Here is a 15,349-nt window from a genome sequence, read left to right on the forward strand (position 1 = left end):
AGTGACAGCTCTATACAAAAAAAACACGAGGGCTCGTATCATAAATGTTGAAAAACTCTGCTCTTTTTTCGCATCCTCGTCTTTGTTTTTTTATATTGCCTGCGCATAAATTTGCTGGCTTCGGAGGAAGATCACACTATAAATAAACACGCAATCACTTGCTGCGTGACCGTGACGTCATTTTTCGTTCTTTTGCGCAAGCGGGTCAGTCCAGGACCATTATCTGTTCACACTGAAAACTACAATGTAAATAGCTATACAAAAAATTCGGATCTGAGTAATAAATCGGAATTCAGCACTAAGCTTTACTGTATGAACGTAGCCTGATCAGACTTATGATGTTTTGCCTGACTTTATTGACTTATACTGAAGAAGGGACTTAAAATATCTAGAGACCAGAATACCCTGGGCCCTGTTTCCACCTAACACATTTGGAACATGTTAATAACAGGTGCAAACAGCAATGAGTCTCGGCCATCCACTTGTGAATTTGCACAAACAAAGCACCACTCACAGTTTCCTCAGCAACTATTTTTTTACTAGATTTTAGTGCTTCTGAATTATGCAGATACCGCCGTTTTAAACACTCACACAGTTACACACATAAGCTCAATTAACCAAAGGCAGTCAGGGCAGCAGATGACAGTGGGAGGTCAGCACTAACAGTACTGTATAGCATTAACTCTCCGGCTGCGCAGCTGCAGCAACGGTTGCCTGGCAACACATGAAATCCCAAGAGCCTCTACTGTAGGGTATTTGAATGGAGCAAAAGAGCTGGAAAATTGGAGAGTACATCTTGAGCTGTTCTGTGTTTAGGCATGTAATTTAAAAATGTTAATTGATTATCTTTATTACGAGATTGTGATGTACATTATTCAAGTAACTGGCAGGCTGGTTTCAAGTTTCAGGACAATCTGTGGTCAGCTTTTAACTGTCTTTGTGTGTCTACACACTGATAATTTAATAAGCACATTTCCCTCTTTGGCAGCTGTTGTGCCACCTGGTGTACAATAATGTGCCGAACGAGTGCCTGAAAATGGCATGTTGGTGTCTCACAGTATATATTATTCAGTCGAGGACATGTAAATTACCTTATAGCCAATAACAATATTAAAATCAAAACAAAATCAATCAAATATTAAACATCTTAGACCTTCTAAGTCATATACCCCGTCTTGCAATGTCACTTGTTTTTATTGAGTGCACTGACTACATCACCGGTTTTCATGGAAACCGTCCCTGGCGCTGCACACGTGGGTAAAGCTGTCACACACAGAGTGGAACAGAAGCAGAGAGGTCATGTCATGTTTATGAATGAGACTAAGAAAAGAATGTAGGAGTTGAAGAGGTGTCGACTTTCCCACACAAGCCAGCAAACACATGTTAAAAGAACAGACCAAAAAAAAAAACTTTAAATGAATAAATTCAATAATAATAGAAATATGGTAATAGAAATTTAAATACATATAATTTAATTAAAAATAAATAATAACATTATAACTACAAAATAGCTTATAAAAACAAGTAGACTAAATAACCTTGACAGATGTCTCACAACCATAATAGGGGAAAAAAGGAAAAAAAGAAGAAAAAAAAATATAACAAAAATTATTTGTTTGAAATTAATAATATTAATAATAATTACTATATTTGCAGAGGGGAAAAAACTCTGGCCTAAGCATCATGCAGTGCAGCTGTTGTTGTTTTCTCTCATATACATGTATAATAAAGTATATCCATTATAATCATAATTACAGCATCTATCTTTTCCTTGTGATTTATGAAGTGGAAAAAAACTAAAATATCTAATAAAAGCATTGTGATGAAATAAATCTTGCAAAGTCTTCATCGTGGGTGACGTCATTGTAAATTATCCGAACTGTTAATTAACTGTAATAAAAAAAAATGATGATGATCTATTAAAAAAATGAATGGTTTTCATTTTAAATACAGCCTGAACACATTTAGTTATGTAGTATGGTACAGTGATGGTATCAGATGGTAAAGCATGGTGCGCTTATAGCCTAGCTATATTCAATGACTGATTACCATTTTCTTACCCCGTGTTGTTTTACATGATAGCCTCCCCAAAGAATCCCATATTACCATTAAACCAGATGTCCTAGGCAATGTAATAATACCATTGTATTGTTTGCGCGAGTATCTTAGAGAAACACTGACATTACTGAAAAAGACTCAAATTCAGTTCTTGGGATTTCAGTTCAGATCAAACTCTATATCCTACTTGTTTATCGCGTCGCGTAGCTCACTGTGCAGAAAGAGTGTAATGAGCTGAATTTCACTATCTGTCATGAACGCCTTTGACTCACCTGTGATGTCTGACAGGGTGAAATAAACCAGCAGTGCACGTCTTTCACTTTTTGCAGACGGCGGTCATGATGATGGTCGCCGAATTAACGCGTATAATCCATCGGCTTTCGAATCATTAAGAATTTCGCGTCTTATTTACCACACACATGCACCTGATAACACAGCAACCAGTGAGTCTCACAGACAGCAATATTATAAGACGAACACTTTAAACTAGATTATCTGCTCAGTCAACCTCTTGTCACCTGATAACTGAACGAAGATTTAAACAATCTGTGTAACTGCTTTACATCACGTATCTGACCGGCGGCGATGCGCTTTTGTTTTATTGAGATGCTGTGAGTCTTAAAGGGGCAACACACTCCACGCCTCTCTGCGGACCCCACAACATCACCCCCCTCGACATCGTATTAAATCACTCAAACCTTTACAGTTTTAAGAACAATTCACCTAATACCGCAGCCTCTCTGTCTTAACATACTATTCAATTATTTATATTTTCTATTCATTAAAACTATAGACTAGCCTCCCGAATACACTAGGCTATAGGCTGTATGCTTGGCTGTTTCTCCAAAGTATCCTGAAAATATACTGAATCAGGCACTTTAAAATAAAAAAAGTGGTAGGCTACTATGCATGTCCAAAAATATGGTAATACAATGGACTATTTCTATTCATGGTATTTGTTCATTCTCACTTGAAAGACAAATATAAATCATTAGATAGATTAATATAAAGATTTTTCATAGCCCTATACGTGGCCTACCATATAACGTTAAAGAATGTCCAGTTTTTGTTCAGTGCAATGTGAATATTTGTGGTATTTTTTTATTTACCTTATAACAATAAAAAACAAAACTTCTAAACTGTGATATGAAACAATGATACTGGCAAATGTTCAAAATGTAGAAAAATTGTTGAGTTCCTCCATCTAGTGGTGTGCAGATGTTCTATTTCAGACACAATCTTTCTTTATTTGTTTAAGAAAAGGTCAATAAATAAATACATGTAAATGCATAAATAAAGAGAGGAATCAAGCTTTCAACATTCAGTTATTTTTTATTATTGTCAATTTTGTCAGTGAATAATAAATTATTTACAATTGTCTTTCACAAAGCGTAAATTAAATCATAGAAAGAGAAAAGAGAGAGAGGCTGATAGACATGTACAGATCATGAGGTGTTTTTGGAGCCTCGTTTTGATGAGAGTTTGGCTCATGCTGGTTTCTGCTGTTCATTTATTATCATAGAGATGGATGGATGAAGAAAACCACGGCACCAGCCACAGAGGAGGAGAGAGAAGTCGCATCACCATAACAAGTCTTCCATGCTGCACAAAAACAAAATCATTCATTTTCACATCTCCACAACGGGTTTGTCTGAATATCTCTGGACTGACTGTGACTGTGATTAAATATAACGTGCAGTAATACCCAAGACAGCAACATAGTGTTGGCCCAGATCCAGGACGCGTGGAAACCACATGTACCACATGTGGGCCGGATCTGGGCAGACACTATGTCGCTGTCTGGGACAAAGCTATGATATAAGCCCTATGACAAAGCCCTCACTGCTCACCGGGGCCTGACGTCCTGTTCATCATCACCGAACAGCAGTTCAGCCACAGCGTCCTCAGGGGTGGAGCGCTTCCCGTATCTGAAGAATGAAAAGCAAGATGTAAAAGAATGAATTAGGATTTCAGCTGTCATTCAAGTCGCACAAGTTACACTGTAATAAATTGCATGATCAATAAGTTGACAACATAAGCTTTTACATTGCTCAAGCTTTTACTCATCCAAATAAGTTAAGCAATTTTCAAATTTTAAAGTTATATGAGATTCAACTCATGTTTTTAAGTCACTTTGATGCAATTTAAGTTGAAATTATTTAAACATCCAAGTTGATTGTACTTAAAAATTTAAAGCAACAGCAGTGATGAACAAACAAGCACCAAAAGGATTACAATCCAACTTCCTGATTTAAGTGAAGATAAATGTAGATCAATTCAGAGAAATAAGGAAATCAACAAGAAACAGAACCAAAATAACACATGAACGTCATTTAATTGTGGCCTTTTAAGGTTACACGCGTTGCAGAAAATATCAGGGTAGATCTTTAGCATGCATCATCAGAGACGTTACCAGACATGTTAATCCCACTTAATAACAATCTATCTTAGCGCACAGCACAATAATGAGGGGTTACGTTCAGGTTGAATGATATCTGGCAACTCAGCCCACCCCTTGCACATATGTGAGTGTTCAGATAAAAACATAGCAACGCACAATTTGGTAAAACCATGAATACACACAAAAAAAAAGAGGTTTTGTTTAAACTGTAAAATAGATTTGGTTTATTCTCCTATGAACCCTCTTGCATTGCTAAGTGGGACTGGATTCAAATCGATTCAATTTATTTGTTTAGTGCTTTTCACACACCGCATTGCTCAAATGAGCTTTACAAACAATAGAGATTTACAAACAAAAGGAAGCTTGAGAACCTTAGGGACTAACATTAACATACTATATATAATTTCATCAAGTTAAACTATAGAAAATGAGAACAACAATTGAATCAAAATCAAAAAACGTTTTATTTTTATTTTATTTTATTGGTTTTAGTTCTGGAAAATTATAATACTTTTTTATTTTCTTTTTATTTTTTACTGTGGCAGTACCACGGTATTCCTTAAGTACTCTAGGCTACCTAAATATTATTCTACAAGAATATGAAAACAATATTTAGGGCTATATATCGAAGTACTATATTTTTAATATTTAATACCATAACTGTACCTGCTATATACTTTTTGTAAGGGATATTTAAATTTAATAAAGGCTCGAGTAACCCATTGACTGGAAAATGATGTGAAAAAATACACTGGTTCACAGTAAATGACGTCATTATGATGAGAGCAAGAGAGAGATGTGTTAGAAATGATTCCATTAATGTAGGCATCATCTCCATTACCATCTGAAAATCTTTGTTGGGCCATTAGCTGTTTTCTGGGGGGTTTTCCACAGAATCATATTTCAAGAATCCTTTGATCTTACTCAGCTTGGGTTGCATCCGTACAATGGGCTTTAATCATGAATTACGAACGGGGAAAAAAATCTGTATAAATTGTTTGTAAAATAATTCTTAAACATATTGTTGCATTCAGTCCAGTGTTACCATTTAGATGCATTTCAAACAATTTACACAGAATTTCTTCTACTGTTTCATGAATTATGGTTGTCTCTAAGACAATAGACTTTGCAATTGTAACACTTAACTTCCAATAATAAGAAATGAACACACATTAATAATCCATAGGCTAATGTTAATTTAGAAATATAGGCCTATTGTTCGATGTTAAATGATGTTCATTCATTCATAACTAATGTTAATTTCAAATGTACATATATGCAGACTTTAGAATTATTCTACATTAATAAATGCTGTAAAAGTTTTGTTCATTATCAGTTAATGATGACTAATAATGTAATAATCATGTTAAATTAAATTAAATACTGTTACCAAATGTTTAAAATATCTGAAATAAAATGTTTCATGACATTTACATTTAGTTAATGCACAGTTTTAAATTTTGCATATATCATGTTCTGACTATTATTAAGGAAAGTTATTATTAACTGTTACTAATAACAAATCAGTGCTACTATTAGCACCTAATCCTGATTCATCTGTTTAAATCTGCAATGACACATGTGATGGTAACACTTTTTACCGTAGTTAATGTACACTAACAATGAGCAAAACAAGGTTGCAGTAGGCTATTTATTAATATCTCCCTAACATTTGTTAATAAAAAGTTCATGTTAATTTAGGTCCATTAAGTAATATTAACAGATACAACGTTTGATTTGAATAATTTATTAGTAAATGTAGAAAAAAACATTAACTGAGATTAATACATGTATTTATCACTGTTAGTTAATGTTAACAAATAACCTTATTGTAACGTGTTACCCATGTAATTATACGCACACTCTAAAAAATGCTGGGTTGTTTTAACTCAATTTTGGGTAAAATATGGACAAACCCAAACGTTGGATTAAAAATGTAATTTAAAAATGTAACCCAACGGCTGGGTTTGTCAATATTTGACCCAAAATTGGGTTAAACCAACCCAGCATTTTTTAGAGTGCAGGTAATGCACAGGTAATGGTAGCCGTACCTCTGTCGTGTGATGAGGTTGATGTAGTGTCTTAGAGCCGTGTGGTACTTGGCCATCTCCTCTGGACCCACATCTCCCGCTGGAGGCTCAGGTTTGGGCGGGTAAGCTTCGGCCAGGCTGCTGAGACACGCAATGACACACAGCACAAGAGCCAGCGGCACAGTCCAGGATCTCAGTGCACTTGCCATCTGATAGACACAGAGAGAAAACCTTTGCGAGTCATACAAAGTAGGATGCACTTTTGATCCAGATAGACTGTGTAGAGCAATTCTACAGAACATTTAAACATTTCTAGTAGATTTTCAACTCTTGTTCTATATATGCTGAACGGTTTTGTCAAGTTCATTTTGTCACAGAGCTATCCATGGTCCTGATTCTGATGCCGTTATGTTAAAGTTATCATCAACTGAAGAGTGAAAGAAGCAAAATGATACTTACTCTGCAATAGATGTTCAGGCCTAGAAGGATTGTGTAGAGCTGATGTTGATTGTTGGCGTTGATCTGCTCCTCTCTCACCAGACCATGATGCTTTTATAGCTCAAGAGACCCCAGAGGGAGGTCCAAACCCCACCCAGCACTTACACACAACCAGTGTTAATAATGAACTAATGAGTCATTGGCTCAAGCCATCCAACCCTGTGATCTCAATATCTATGAGACTCTGAACATTAACAGCTGTATAATACCAGAACTAAATTACATTTTGGTTCTGAAATTATAACTTCTCAGCCATATATTTATTATAGAAGCTTGTTTCCGCCACAGAATAAAAAGATACACAATTCTGACTTTCTCGCAATTGCGAGTTTATAACTTGCTGACTTGTGAGAAATAAACTTGCAATTGCAAGTTATAACGTCTGAAATGCGAGATATATACTTGCAATTGCAAGACAAAAAGTCGCAATTACCTTTTTTTACTTTTTATTCCATGGCGGAGCAAGCTTCCATAATTTTATGCTGTTACATAATTCAGCAATTAAGTATATATTGTGAATATTATAATGCGTTAATAAGCACAACAAACAGGGGTATATTCACAATACAGCACGGCCTCAAGTGCCTTATTGTCATTATGACATGGTTGGTGCATAACAAAAATATAAATCGCATACATTTTCATTAAAAAAAATTTTTATTAAGAAAAATCATTTGGCATTCTCCCACAGGAATACATATTCCCTCCCTGACTAAGGATAATAGTTGTCAATGGGTTCTGTGCAGTTATGTACATGTATTTCGACTTGAATGGAATGATGTAGGCCTATTTAAAGGAATAGTTCACTTCAAAAGGAATATTCTATCGTCATTTACTCAGCCTCAAGTTGTTTCAAACCTGTATGATTTTCTTCTTCTTCTGCTGAACACAAAATAAGATATTTTGAAGAATGTCGGTAACCAAACAGTTAATGGACCCCACTGACTTCAATAGTATTTTTTTCCCAACTAAGTCAGTGGGGTCCATTAACTGTCTGGTTACCGACATTCTTCAAAATATCTTCCTTTGTGTTCAGAAGAAAGAAATTCATACAGGTTTGAAATAACTAGAGGGTGAGTAAATTATGACAGAATTTTCATTTTGAATTAAACTATTCCTTGAATAGTTCAGATTCCAAATTCAGATTGGATCAACTGTGTTTGTGTTTGAAGCTATTGTAAAATAGTACATACACACAACTGTAGTGCACATCAGTTGAATTGTACAATAATGTAGGCCTACAAATGTGCAATAGGGAAACAAAAAAAGCTAGTGTTTGAATTTAGTTGTTTAAGGTTATTATTAGAAATACATTTAACTTCTTGTTAATCATTGGTGAGGGTTTATTATTATTATTATTATTATTATTATACTGTCATTTTATCAAATTGCTTTACACTGACTGGAACTTACACCCCTGATGTGGTAATCAGCATCTTATGGACCTTTTTCATTCTACATAATATTTTTGTGAATGAAAATGGGGATTTGATTACCTTACTGTCTTAATTTCCTAATATAATATCTAATTTGAATAAAAACCTGTAAATTTTTGTCACTAGGACATTTTTCTGAAAGATGTGTTGTCATTGTTGTGTCAGATGAATGATCAACTCCCAGGAAGCCTAGGCTAAAACCCCCTTCGAAAAGTATAGCGTATTGAATAGGGTCTTTTTGAAGGTTGGTATTTTGTACTGCGAATAATATTCATCAGTCGCGTTTGATAAAGTGTCCTCTAATAATACTTTAATAAATGTAAAATGCTTCTGTAAATCCACTAGTTGGCGGAGTTGAGCAAACAGACAGCGCGTGCTGAGTGCGTGCAGAGTCTGCCAACACGTAGGCTTTTATGGAACGTGGAACTCATGTTTTGACCTTCGTTAATCTAGACTAATTATCCAACTAAAAAAGTTTTTTTTTAAAACAAAAAAAAACCTTTGTACACTATTGTCTTAGCATCATGATTCACCCAGACATTTGTAACGAACTGTGTGGAAATGGGCGCCTTCCTGTTCTGCTGTGTGTGAGCGTGTTCTCTCGCACTGACACACACAACTGTGACGATGGCGCTTTTGATGCAAAGAATTCCTCTCAAATCTTTAAATTACTGACATTCATTTAGAATAAAGACTCTGGAAGAAAATGAGAGCTGGAAATGTTAATTATACGTCATTGATTTGTAAAGAAGGCAGGGGTGGTTAATCAATAGTCATCTTGATCTCGATCACTTAACTAGCCAGTGGAATTAATCTTCAAGTGTTTTAATGAGACAACTATCAGAGCACTCAAATTACAAATATTGACTAACAACTCGATTATGTTTAAGTATAAGTGTCGGGAATTAAATTTGGGAAATGTAATAATATGCAAATAGCCTATAATATGGATGAACAGACAAATCCAACAAACTCTCTTTAAAAAGCTACTATTTTGTGTTTGAGTAGGCTAGCTATAGTTAATTCATGAATTTGTGTGATATCATTCATACGGTTTGGTTTTCGTATGATCTGCTTTTATGCCCTACTGATGGTTTCATGCTTACATTTTTTCGGACAAATTCATATGATGAGATCAATGACATAATTAAAATAGAACATATTTCTCATGAGTTTGAGTTGAAGTTTACATATTTCTGTAATTTTTTCCCAGATTACATACTAATAGAGTGCTGCAGTAATTACATATTTATAGGCCATGCAGGTCCCTATAGGATTTTTCCATTGGCTTTTTTATTATTGTAGAGCTCTTTTGTTCTTTATGATAATCTTCACAGTTGAACACAATCTTTATGATTTTTTATGAATGAAGCCCAAATACAGTCGACAGAAGTAAAAAGCTAAACGTATTCTATAAACAAACTACACCATAGTGGTGTGACTATGCTTCGACGTCACCATCACTAAGCTAAGTAAAAGCTATAAAAATCACAAGGGGGGTTGGTATATTACTGATATATTTTATGTCATAGAATTAAATGTAGAAATATCTTGAGCTTGTGTTCACCACAGACCTTATTTCAGACTTTTAACCAAAAACCCATTCAAAAAACCCATTGACTTCAGGACGATGGAATCAGAAGTGCTAAAATGCTAATTCATTTCAGGGTTTTTGCCCACAAAAATAGGCTATTCATCCATGCAGCACTCTATTGCTTATTATGAAGCCATTACTTATCAGACAGTCATACAAATTAATCTGCATTCTCATGAATAGCTGCTAAAAATTGCTATTTTGTGTTTACTCTTCCACCTCAAGTCAAGTCACATTTATTCATATAGCGCTTTTTTTGTTTCAAATCAGCTTTACAGTGAAAACAGAAAAATTACGCATTTCGGCTGTTGTTCAGCTAAAGTCATTCAGTGTTAATTCAGTTTCATTTTAAAGACCATCAATTATTAAATTAGTTCATTTCATAAAGCCGTTCTACAAAAAAAGATGGCATCATCCAGCTCAGTTCAGTTATCAAACAGCAGCATCAGTAGGCCACAGTCAGAGATCAATAATGTTAAATATTAAGTATTGTTAACTATTATTCTACCTCTGCTGAATACTTAGGCCTAATTAATTCTATTCAACTAATAAATCTACTCTTATTCGTCATTCAACAACTGAGTAATTCATCTTCTAACTTGTCATTAGATTACATATCACGTTCTTCCAACACGTGCATGCGTCTTTTGCTGGTAAAGGCAACATGGGCACTTTCTCTCTGAGCTCCCATAAATGCAGGAATAGATTAAAGTGTAAATCCTCATGTCATGGCCGATCATGAAGGCGTATAGAAATTGTGTAAATCTCAGTGCATGGTCTGTACATGTTTTCTTGAGGACATTTTCTTCAGCAAATATAAATATGATATCAGCCTATACAATGTGTAAGATTGATACAGATTGCTTGTTCCTCTGTTTATATTACGCATACAATTTACAGGAACACTTCCCATGGCTTCTGTTGTAAAATTTTTAGGATTGTATCGGTGGTTGGAGTCGCCCAGCAAGTGCAACAATAAAAGTCAATGAGGAGAAACAACACACAGTAGATATTGATGCTCACACTTCAGCTTATCAGTATGGATAAACACTGAGAAAGCCACGGCAGATAATACAAGCACAAACTGATTGGCTGAGTGTTTACGCTATGATAACTCTACAAATAATATCCTCTGACGCGGTGATTGTTGTGCGGATGAAAGGGTGCTCGGATGAACTTGAGAGAAGAAACGTTTTGATCTGAGAGTGCTCTGCATATTCAATGTAGATACTTTCATGTGAAAATGAATGGTGTTATTTCGGATCAATACTGGGAACACCTTTTTACTATGGAGCTTGTTGTAATTGTATTGATTTTATGTTTTAGCGGGATTATGTGTAATAATTCCACTAGGCATAAAATTAAATTATATGAAGAATCATAAAACTATGTATTGGGAAAGGGAGTGATATAGGCTACAGAATAAACATGACAAAACAGGTTAGAGCAGGAAAAACAAATTAAGGTGAAATGCCATGCACACATGGCATAAGACAACAGTTTATTATTGTGCATGAATGTAGCCTATTCCATCATATAGAGTATGATATACATCTTATCCTTTTGCTGTGACTGAATCCTTCTTATTTAAAATAGAACATGCACCAATGTCAATTTGCAATGAAGAGTTTAATTGTAAAGTTTACACCAAATGTCTAATGGGTGCTTTTTAAGGGTAATTGACATGAGGTGTGAGTGTGACACAGCATCAGCCCTGTCCTGAAAGTTTAACATTTTCTTATTCCTTTCTCAAAAACACATTATGTCTGTAATTCAAAACTTGGGTAAAAAACGTTGCTGCAATTAGTTATAACAACTTTAAATTTGTTGAGATAACTTAAATATCCAACTTAACTAAAGTTAACTAAACTTAATATTTAAGTCAAGCACAAACACATATATTCTGTATATTTCTTATTCTAATGTTGAATTTTAAGTTGTGATAAATAATCACAGCAATCATTTTTTAGTGTATGGTCCAGTATAAAAATCAATACAGAAAAGTCCGGTATTCACACGGTATTGGGCCGTAGTTTTACAGCTGTTAAAAAATATTGATGGTGAAAAAATGTTCAGCTGTATTTAAATCTTTGTGAAATTAATATGTATTAAGCCATTTTTTGGCAAAGGCTATGTTTGTGTGAGAAGCCTAACGAACAGAAAAGACACATGGAAAATAGACATAAGTCAGAGGCAAGAAAAGTTCAATGCCATCATTCAGACAGAAAGGAGTCAAAGAGAAGTACTCTAAGCTAAAAAGCCATTTATGACCATTTATGAAAAGCTGCAATCGTTCATTGTTTTAACTTTGCTACCGTGCGGTCTTCCTTACGCACACAAAATCCTGAAACTTCCTGCATTTATGGCTGTCCTCCTGTCTCAGGGATACTGTTAGAGAGTCAGAGGAAAAGATGGAATTATTATCAGACTTATCGCATGTTATGGCCTCACTAATGTGAGCAGAGTGCTTTGGTAGCAGCCTAGCATGTTTACACGAGCTGATTCAGTTCTGAGAGACGACCCGAGAGAGTTTGATGACCTGAGAGAGACAGAGAACACTGATAGCATAATGTCAGTCCAAAAAAAACGAAGAATAAGACATTAGAGAAAGAGAGAGGGAACATTTCCAAAGTGTTTAACATGCTTTAAATTAAGTGAAACTTATCAACATATGTGTGTTTGCGCGCGCCCGTGTGTGTGTGGCCGTGTGGTAAGGTCATAGTGAAAATTGCTATTGTTTTTATGATGAAACTTTGTAAACCTATTAGAATTATAGTCGTGCATTGAGTTAGTAATAGATCCCATTCTAATTTCAGGAGATTTATTAAAATAAAAGTTACTTTTTTTTACCACCTCAGATCCAAACTTCCAGGCAAACCATCCATCCCACCATTGAGGGACCACAATAGGATACGTCCACGCAAATATTCAAATTGGTGAACAAATGTGTGTTTTTCCAGGGGCTGATTCTAAATCTGCAAATAGTTATTTAGAGTTATTAACTTTAATCCTATAAAATGCAATGCAATTTATATACGTATTTCAAAAAGTGCCTTAATCACAGATTATAATTAAATAAATGATACAATTAAACAATATGCTTTGTGATAACAGTCAAACTTTTGAACTTGACAAGGACAATATACATGTAAACGTCATGAAATACTGATAAAAGAAAAACTAATCTTTGTTTTAACCATGTGGTCAAAAACATGATATTACTCCTGTAAATATGATGTCATAATGATAAAACCATTATTTTAAAAGAGGGGGATATTATATCATGACAGGTTGAACAGAAACGGCAAAGATACATTCTGAATTTTAGAGTGGAAAAAACTATATAGACAGTAAAATTAATATAGGTAAAAGTTTTACATTAATCAAATTGTATTATTTTTAAATGAACTAAATTATTTACACTATATAACGTAATGGGGACATGCAAATTAGCCGATTTTTATTTGAAAAATAAAAATGTTTTATTTGAAATTTAGTTTGCATTACACCCCCAAATATAGACAAGTGGGAGTAACAATATACAATATCAATATATCACAATATATAGCAATACAAAAATGCAACAATATGTATTGTGTATTGTTCACCCAAAAATACAAATTACTGTGTGAGAAAAAATTCAAGTTTTCAGAGTTTTGGTGTCAGTACTAAACTATATTGAATATAATGTATAATATATTCAACATGAAAGCTCAAATTAATTGCCCCACGGGGATTAATAAAGCTCTAAACTAAACTAAAATGCAATGGGGGAATATTTGTGGGTCCTGATAATGCCAAATGTCTTATGTTACCAGTAAAAAGTGGCCTACATTATTTTAGTCAGTGACAGAGTGCAAGCATATTCTTCTAAAATTATTCTGTATTTTCAGCTTCAAAATCATGAATATTCTTATTCTGGTGTCACTGTTGTCCTGTGCATTGGGTTACCAGCACCAAGTCCAAGCCTATTTACACCCACAATGTAATATCAAATTTAGCATTTTAATCAACAGTAGCCTACATTTTTTATTAACCTTTTCGCATGTCTTGGAGTATCAGAATAATATCGTATCGTGAGTTCAGTATCGTGATATGTATCGAGTCTTGACATGAGGGTATCGTTACACCCCAATAGACAAGTATATCATTGTGACTAAGTTCATTTTGTAAATTAGAGTATAGTTGTAATTCATAGGAACAATGCCGTTGTTAGATTGTACAGCTCAAAGGTTAACCACATGTTAGAGGATGGGAACTGCGGGAACTGCAGGAAAGGGTCTGGTTACTCTCAGTTAAATAGTGAAGACATGCACTCTTCACACTTCTAAATGCTCACTATTGTGAGGCTGTTTCATTGACATTTCTCAGATAAATAGCATCTAACAACAAATAAGTGTAGTGACTCAACTGAAACTAAATGACTCGTAATGCAGACAACCCGACTGATTTCCCTAGAGTCAACCTCAGGTTACAGAACCATGTAACTCTTTCTTCTTCAGTTAGCATCCTCTTATTGAAACAGATAAATACCAGTTGATGTGCCGTTAAAGATTTACAGCTTAAATGTGTTGTGCCTGGGTCAATAAGTTGTTGCCGTTCAATTTCTCCACTTTTCAACAATAAAATCTCATCTCAAAAAGTAGACTGTGTAGACGGAGAAAATGCAGTTTGAGCCTAACAAATACTTTCATATGGCCAAATCCAACCTTGAAGAAGCTGTGTGTCGGTGTGCGTGTGTTAGTCTTCTTGGTTACAGGGTTAAGGAACAAGTGGCATTAATGGAGATGGACTGGTTTGTTTTCTTCGACAGGTTGGCGCCCAGTAACCCAGATCTGCGACCTGGAAGGTCACGATGTGCCTAGCTTCAGGGTCTGAGTGTCAGCTGCATAATCGATGGAGATATACTTTAGTCTATCTGTTTATGTGTGGAAAATGTGTGTTTATCTATTTCTTAGCCAATCAGAATCATTCAACCTGAAGCAATGACGTAGCTTAGACCTTGGTGAAGGGTATAATTGCTGTGATCTTTTTAACTGTAAGAGAGCTGGCCTACGAACTCCTAGTGAGTCTTGAATATCACAGGCCGATCTCGAATCTACCTTTTCTGTCAAAGATACTAGAAAAGGCAGTATCCTCACAACTATGTTCCTTTTTAGAAAGAAATGGTATCTGCAAGGATTTTCAGTCAGGATTTAAACCATACCATAGTACTGAGACAGCTCTCATCAGAGTCACAAATGATTTGCTCTTATCATCTGATCGTGGTTGTATCTCTCTATAGTGTTACTCGTTCTTAGTGCTGCATTTGATACCATTGACCACAACATTA

At 34.9% G+C, this 15,349-nt stretch overlaps 1 protein-coding gene across 1 annotated transcript; it reads right to left on the reverse strand.

Moving 5' to 3' along the window:
• Positions 1-3,370: 3,370 nt before the first annotated feature.
• pyyb (peptide YYb) lies at positions 3,371-7,179 on the reverse strand. The gene is made up of 4 exons (XM_056245839.1): positions 6,949-7,179; positions 6,511-6,698; positions 3,909-3,986; positions 3,371-3,660 (listed from the first exon to the last, which is right to left on the reverse strand). The coding sequence occupies exons 2-4, from the start codon at positions 6,696-6,698 to the stop codon at positions 3,639-3,641; spliced, it is 288 nt and encodes a 95-aa protein (XP_056101814.1). The 5' UTR covers positions 6,949-7,179; the 3' UTR covers positions 3,371-3,638.
• Between the last annotated feature and the right edge of the window lie 8,170 nt (positions 7,180-15,349).

Source organism: Rhinichthys klamathensis, unplaced genomic scaffold (genome assembly GCF_029890125.1).
Source record: "Rhinichthys klamathensis goyatoka isolate OS25496 unplaced genomic scaffold, OSU_Roscu_1.1 h1tg000035l_1, whole genome shotgun sequence".
Taxonomy (NCBI): domain Eukaryota; kingdom Metazoa; phylum Chordata; class Actinopteri; order Cypriniformes; family Leuciscidae; genus Rhinichthys; species Rhinichthys klamathensis.